General features: G+C 43.2%; 1 protein-coding gene across 1 annotated transcript; it reads left to right on the top strand.

Moving 5' to 3' along the window:
* The first annotated feature begins 409 nt into the window (after positions 1–409).
* Positions 410–7,926, top strand: pmt (phosphoethanolamine methyltransferase). The gene is made up of 11 exons (XM_071515164.1): positions 410–570; positions 2,045–2,200; positions 2,861–2,997; positions 3,315–3,466; positions 3,569–3,757; positions 4,353–4,442; positions 4,586–4,675; positions 5,273–5,395; positions 5,703–5,834; positions 7,213–7,329; positions 7,623–7,926. Exons 1-11 carry the CDS (start codon positions 410–412, stop codon positions 7,731–7,733), a joined length of 1,458 nt encoding a protein of 485 aa, XP_071371265.1. The 3' UTR covers positions 7,734–7,926.
* Positions 7,927–8,160: the final 234 nt, after the last annotated feature.

Below are 8,160 nucleotides of genomic sequence, written 5' to 3' on the forward strand. Positions count from 1 at the left end.
TACACTACCAAGATTGGACACACCAGATTGAATGTATTGTGTATTTCATTATCTTAAAGCCATTTTGATCTAAAGGCTTATGCTTAAATGCTTGAAATTTGTTTCTTAGACAAATATAAATAGTGAAGTTGATCCTATATGAATCTCATTCCAAAGCCTTTGCCTTTCCATCAAGGCAAAGGGCGGCTACTTTAAAGAATCTAAAATATAAGTATATATAGTATATATAAGTATATAAATTATAGTTTGGATTTGTTTAACACTTTTTTGGTCACTGCATAATTCCATTTGTGTTATTTCATAGTTTTAATGTGTCCAAACCTTTGACTGGTAGTGTATGTGTAGCATTATATATACACAGTCTCTTCCCTGCTTGGCTAATGTGAACATCCCGACAGTCCGCAGCACCATGACAGAGTTCTGGAAGGAGCACTCCAAGCAGGCCACAGTGGAGGAGATGATGCTGGACTCCCACGCCAGGGAGCTGACCAAGCAGGAGCTGCCCGAGATCCTCTCTCTGCTGCCCAGCCTGGCCGGGCAGAGGGTGCTGGAGCTGGGGGCCGGGATCGGGTCAGTGTGCCTGTGTGTTAGTCTGTCTGAGCAAATGGGGAGTGGGTGTGTGTGTGTGTATGTGTGTGTGTGAGAGAGGACAGAGTATGGGACCATATATCCTCTGATAATATGTCCTTGGTGAACCTTACAAACACATGTATATGACGTGAGTGCAAGTTCATGGCCATGTTTGTGATGTGTGTGTGAGATTGTGTGTGAGTCTGAGCCTGTATCTGTCTGAGTCTGTGTGTGTCACTTATTTAACCTTTATTTAACCAGGCGAAATCAATTAAGAACATGTTCTTATTTACAATGATGGCCTGACAAGAGGCATAAGCTTCTTGATGGGGGGGGGGGGGCTGTGAGGGAGAAAAGATAGGTTAAAAGACAATAGCAAATATACACAACAATACAAACGTTTAGCAGAAACAAGGCATAAAAGTTAATAACAAGGATATTCAAGCATAGAAGACAAGATTATTACAAGCATAAAAGAGAGTAAATGTCTGTTACAGATATTACAGGATTCATTAGCGAGCAGTGTGTCACAGAAAGTGGCCTAGGCCAACGGCGGTAGGTATGGGCGTTCAACAAGCAGAAACTGAAGAAAAGGGTTAGATAGTTGAGTAGTTAAATAGGGAAGCAGCTGCAAGAATCTGTAAAAAGGTGTGAGATGGCGTCTTTGAAGGCCGGGATGGAGATGAAGTTATCCAGTTTAAGGTGTTTTTGTAATGCATTCCAGTCAGAGACAGCAGCTGACTGGAAAGATGCAAGGCCGGATGTAGATCTGGTTTTAGGAGTTGTTAACAGAATGAGATGAGAGGACCGAGTGTTGTATGTGACAGGAAGTCGGTGCAGCAAGCAAGACAGGTAGGGGGGTGTACGTTGAAGAAGGGTCTTGTAAATGAGAGTGAGCCAGTGGATCTGACGGCGGGTGTGAAGTGATGGCCAGTTTACCAGGGAGTAAAGACTACAGTGGTGGGTATTGTAAGGGGCGTTAGTGGCAAAACGGATAGCAGAATGATAGAGTGTGTCCAGTTTAGCAAGAGTGCCTTTACAAGCAGTGCGATAGATGGTGTCACCGAAATCGAGTGTAGGGAGTATTGTCAATTTAATGAGAGTCTGTTTAGCAGAGGAAGTGAAGGCGAGACGATGTCTATAAAGGAAACCGAGTTTAGCCCGGACCTTAGCCTGTAGTTGAGAAATGTGGTGTGAGAAGCATAGCGTGGAGTCTAACCAGATGCCGAGGTATTTGTAGGCAGAGACATGGTCCAGGATAGCTCCCTCGCAGGTAGAGATGATTAGTGGAGACGGAGAGGGAGTGCCCTTCCGGTGAAACCACATGGCTTTTGTTTTGGATGTGTTGAGTGAGAGTCACAGTATAGTATCATAGGACAGGGTGCATCTGTGTGTAGGCATGTCAGTGTACTCCCCCACACACACATACACATGTACACACACACACACTAAACACTGCCCTGTGTCTCTCCAGTCGCTACACCAGCCACCTGCTGACCCAGGCCGACCACGTGACGGCCGTGGACTTCATGGAAAGCTTTGTGGAGAAGAACAGACAGGACAACGGTCACCATAGCAACAGCGCCTTCGTCCAAGCCGACGTCACGAAGCTGGACTTCCCCAAAAACAGGTTGTGTATTTTCTTATGATAACTTTAATGTCTTTCCAGCATGTTTTTTATCTTGAGAGCTGTATTGCTTTCGCGCATCTTTCACTTGCACATCAAGCTGCTGCATGCTTCAGAAACAGAAGGCCCAAAGAAAGTGTAGTTATTATTTACTACTGGCTCATACTATATGGGAGTCTTACAGCAACCCAGAACACCTTTGAGGCCCCGAGCTCAAAGTTGGTACCCACAACATGAGCATATTGCAGACAATACACAATCCTTTCACAGTACGTCCTCAAAGTTAAAAACATCCTTCACAATTATGACTTGATATATTATGGTGCACTATAAGTTGAAGGGATACCTTAACATTTTGGATTTAACTTGGTTGTTTTTCTTCACCAAACACGTCACACTGTGGGGAAAAGATTTTACACTCAAGAGACTTAGCGTTTCTTCTTTCTCACTGAGACCAAGGGCCACAGCTGGCCTTGGCTTACAATGTAAAATCAAATGTAGGCATATGTAAATAAAGCAAATGTAAGTAAAAAGACCACAATATGACAAGTGCCTGGTGAAGGCAAAAAATAACAAAAACAAAAGCTAAAAATGTATTCCTCATATAAGATCACGTTCAGCCATAACTTGTGTATTCATGTTTGCCTTAAATGTTCTCCTCAGCTTTGACATGATCTTCTCCAACTGGCTGCTGATGTACCTGAGTGAGGAGGAGCTGAAGTCCGTGACAGAGAAGATGCTGAGCTGGCTGGCGCCTGGGGGCTTCCTCTTCTTCAGGGAGTCCTGCAACCACCAGTCAGGTACTGAGACTCCCATAACACTGTCACAGTCCCATTTCATCTTATCAATTAATGAAACGTATACACAGAATAAATGCTGGAAATGATGGAACACATCAGGTGATCTACCAGGACACTTACTAGACTAAATGTTTTGTGAAGATGGATAGGTTTTGCAGTGTATCAGTTTTTCCATCACTTTTGTACAGCCTCCTATCCGTTTAGATCAGTTTTGCTCTCATTCTCAGTGTTAAGCACTGGTACCCAGTATGTTATTCTCATCATGTTTAAACGCAATAAGGAGAAGCATCGTTTTTAACACATAACTCTCTACTCAGGAGATTGTAAGAGGGACTTCAACCCCACCCACTACCGCACACAGGCGCAATACAGCCACCTGATGACATCAGCACAGTGGGAGGAGCCAGAGGGCGCGAAGAAGTTTGGATTCGACATTGTGCTGACTAAGAAAGTTCAGACCTATGTTAAGGTATAGTTACTTATGTATTCAAAAAATGTCAAATAAGACATAGAAAATGCAATTCTTCCTCCTGTCTCCATCCTCTCCCACCTCCTCCTCCTCCTCCTCCAGATGAAGAACAACCAGAATCAGATCTGCTGGCTGCTGGAGAAGGTTCCCCGCTCCTCGACCACCCAGGGCGGCTTCACCACGTTCCAGCAGTTCCTGGACAACCAGCAGTACACCCGCCGCGGGATCCTGCGCTACGAGAAGATGTTCGGCGCCGGATACGTCAGCACAGGAGGGCCCAGCACTACCAAGGTAGGAATCAAGTCGAGAAAAGGCCAAAGATCTGGGGGTTCTACTTGGTACCAGAAATGTCCAAGGCAGAAAGGAATCAACAGGTGCTCTTTGGACTGGGTACAACAAGAACATGTTAAAAACCAAAGAGGGTCTCTGTTGTGATAGCAAAAATTAAAACCACCCAGCTTTAACTTTTCAGTCCCAATGTAAAATAGAAGCTTTTAACTCCTGCTTTCACAACCCTCTTCAGGAATGAAGTCTATTTGCTTAACAAACAAATCACTGGTGCGACTGAATTTGATATTGTAAGCAACAGCAGGAAATATTTTTTACTCAGTTAAGAGAAATTTCCATGACCCTTGCACCATTTTTCCCCAGGATGGTACATACAAAGTATTGCTAGTGTAATTCTGTGCCAGTGTAATTCTGTCATTATAGAGTAATTAACACTGACATTAAGGGGATGAGGAGGTCTGCCATCTCAGTCTTAATCCTAATTCTTATTTACCCAAAGATGGAAGGGCTGAACTCTTCAAGACACAACAAGGTGGGTCTGTTTCCCAGGGCTTTGAGTAGGTTAAAGAATGCACCTGTTTGTTGTTTGTGCTAACAGGTGTTTGTGGACCTCCTGAACTTGAAGCCTGGTCAGAAGGTCCTCGACATCGGCTGTGGCATCGGTGGAGGAAACTTCTACATGGCAAAGGTAAGAGCCAAGGAAACTGGCATAATGAGGGTGTGCTTTGATGACTGCGATGGTGATAGAAGGATGTTGCTGATAATTATAACAATGATGAGGATTACAATGATGACTATGACTGTGAGGGTGATATGATGGTTACTTTTCAGACATTTGGAGTGGAGGTGCTTGGCTTGGACCTGTCGGAAAACATGGTGGACATTGCCATGGAGAGGGCGATCACTGAGAAGCTGCCATTGGTAAGTCTGATCGGTGAAGTGGACGTTCAGTTAAACGCCCAATGCATAACTGAAACATAAACCAAAGATTAGCAACACCACAGAGAGCCAAAGCACAAGATTGAGGACATTTTTTCACTCTCATATTAATTGAATGAACTTTGATGGCAAATGTTTAAATGTTCCTCAAAACTGTAAATGGCTTATTAAGGCCTGCATTGCTTTGGGATATACACTTTGGCATAATGTCAGTCTTGGTTTTCAGATACAATATGATGCAATCATCATCTTGTCATATTGCCAAGTCATACTCAACAAAGAAATTCTGGATGGCGGCATTAAGATATTATTCTGCTTGATCTGAAGACAAAAGAGGTTCTTCTTTGCTTAGTTGTATGCTTATCATATATTGCATTACAGTCAACACCAGAAGTTGTACCGTAGTTAAAATCCCTGCCTCTGGAACCACAAGTGCTCCTGCTGACCTAAGACTGATCCCACCAAAAGCCTCTCTCCTGTGTCTCCACTGCTCTGTGTCCTCTTCGCCCTTTACTGTCTCATTAAGGAGAAATGGTTTAAGAAAAAGAATAATCAGTAACAACCTTTTCCCTGCCTCAGGTCCACTTTGAGGTGGCCGATGCCACCAAGCGCTCGTTCCCAGAGGGTTCCTTTGATGTGATCTACAGCAGAGACACCATCCTGCACATCGACGACAAACTGGCCCTCTTCACACGCTTCCATGTGAGCGCCTTCTCATACCTTACTCAGAGGGATATAGGCTCAAAATTTTCATTTAATTAAATTCAAAACTTTTCTTCAACGTTGAGTGTAGTGTGAAGTGGAAATCTGGCTCACAATCACTTAATATAGAAACCTTCATTATATGGAAGCGTACATTTAGCATGTCATGTGCAGGTTTTTAGCACTAATCAGGGTTGATGGAACATTAACTAGGGAACATTGGTGTCTTTTACACCACTTTATGCTTGATCAGGTCTAACCTTAATGACTTATTGATTATTTAATTCTCTTTACCCTTTGTGCCCAGTCCTGGTTGAAGCCGGGAGGCCGGCTGCTGATCAGTGACTACTGCTGTGGGGAGCAGCCCTGGACACCTCAGTTTCAGGCCTACGTCAAACAGAGAGGCTACATCCTCTATACACCACCACAGTATGGCAAGGTAAACATATACTCTAATTATGTAGTGTACCATTAAAGGACTACACCGACTTTTTGGGAGTTTGGGCCATTAGTCACCTCACCAATAGGTGATGTGAGGATTGGCACCAAAATCATCTCTGTGTCTCCAGTAGATAGTTCTGTCCAGTGCGCATGATAACGCTTAGTACGTAATCGTAAGCGATTAGCATTATCCAAAGTATGAAGGTAAACATTTTGGTAATTCAAAGTGATTTTTATTCCATGGCCTGTATATTCGTAACTTCTGAAAACAAAAATCTGGCAGAAAAAAATAGCCAATAGCAACAGCCAATAGCTAAATTCAATTGTAATAGCCGGGTTTCAACCAGTAGAGGGTTAGGGTTAGAATTTGGACCTGAATCCATCAACAACACTACTAAATACCCAAATACAGCAGTTTTCAGCTGAAAAAAGTGTTTTTGAGGTTTAGTTACTCTTAAAAACAAATTTCCTGCATTTCTACACCACCTAACCTCTTGGATTAAGTCAAGAAACAGCAACCCTGTAATATATTAAATTAAAATTACGTTATATTACTAGATATCAGCTTTGAGGTGCTTACATTCATGATTTTGCATAGGCATACTAACCTAAAAACCTACTATTGGAATCGCGAGAAAGTTTCAGAGCGACAGAGACACAGAGTGTCCCCGTAACCATAGCAACTCACTCTCACTCCTGCCTGCGTGCGCACAGCGCGAGAGGAGAGGGAGAGACGCTGAAGAGCCGCCGACTGAGATTACTCTGAGCAGCATGCATGGGAATAAATTACAATATAATACATTTGTGTACGGTATATTTCTCGCTATTCAGATGGTCTGAATAACTCGCTGCTGCACGGTGCTGCTCTGTCTTCACGCCGCGACGTTTATGAATTTGTTTTTCACTGCGTGAGAAAATGGACTTGTGGCATGAGAGCGTGTGAAAAATGTCAATTGCGTGAGTCTCACGGTCAATGCGTGAGAGTTGGCAGCCCCGTGAACTCGCTTGACATTATTATGTATGAAACTGCCAATCAGATTTATTTACTTATTAATCGAAGGTGCCGGAACGCCGTTCCAGAAAATCAATAAAAATATTTGAATAACATACTCTATGCTAAATCGTTAGCATGCACGCTGAACTGAGCTATCTACCAGAGACACAGAGATGATTTTGGTGGCAATCCTCTTGTCACATATTGGGTAAGGTGACCAATGGGCCAAATTCCCAAAAAGTCACAGTATTCCTTTGATGAATTCTCTTGCAAAAAGTATATAGCCTACCGTGTACACGATTAGACGCACTAGTCATATAGTACTAGCCAACTGTCCACCACTCCCACTCTACTTCCAACTCTTCTGTCTGTCTTCCTGCAGTTCATTGAGCAGGCTGGTTTCTGCAATGTGCGAGCAGAAGACCGGACAGCCCAGTTCATCCAGGTGATTAAGACAGAGCTACAGAGAGCAGAGGCCATCAAGCATGAGTTCATCCAGGTACGAACGCACACGTGCACGCACACACACACACACACACACACACACACACACAAAAAAACATAGATAGGACATTATAGGTCAAGCATAAATCCGGAGCCTATACTGATTTTCATGCATGCAAACCTACAGTACATGTACGCTCCACCCAACTGACAGCACACAAAGGCACACATCAGCACACCAGAACATCTTGCACCATTTATGAACCAAAAAGACAAACAAATAAAAAACTACTTTTTTATTTACTACTTTGGGTGACTGCTCATCACACCTCCCTCCATCCTGTGCAGGAATTCTCTGAAGAGGACTACCTTGCCATCGTGAACGGATGGAGCGACAAACTGCAGCGCTGCAACACTGGAGACCAACGGTGGGGACTCTTCTATGCAACAAGGGACTGAGTGAATGCACACAGAAAGGAGGAGAGAAGAAGAAGAAGAAGGGGAGAGAAGAGAGTGAACGCCCCTTTCTTTATGGAGCAGTATTCTGTGCCTTGGTCTGTGCGCTGCTGACTGACTGCTAGCTGTCAACTTGAAATGTGCTTAGCGCCGTTTTAGCGCCCTAATTTGTTACCTCACAGAAAAACAAATGAACTTGCGATTAAGTATGTATTTACACACACTGTGGTTTGATATGATTTACCAATAAATTTAGATGACACTAATTATTGATTATTATTATCTGATATTTATGTTAGTATAATATCCCTGCGTCTGCCATATTCAAAGCCACAACCTGTACTTGTCTCCCTCTCATTTCTAATGACTTCTAATGACAACAATATGGTTAAGTAGCCATGTCTTATTTAGTAGGCTCATTTATTATAAT

Source organism: Centroberyx affinis, unplaced genomic scaffold (assembly GCF_046629955.1).
Source record: "Centroberyx affinis isolate AG114_WGS23_722 - 3 ecotype Tasmania unplaced genomic scaffold, CSIRO-AGI_Caff_v1 ptg000318l_1, whole genome shotgun sequence".
NCBI lineage: Eukaryota > Metazoa > Chordata > Actinopteri > Beryciformes > Berycidae > Centroberyx > Centroberyx affinis.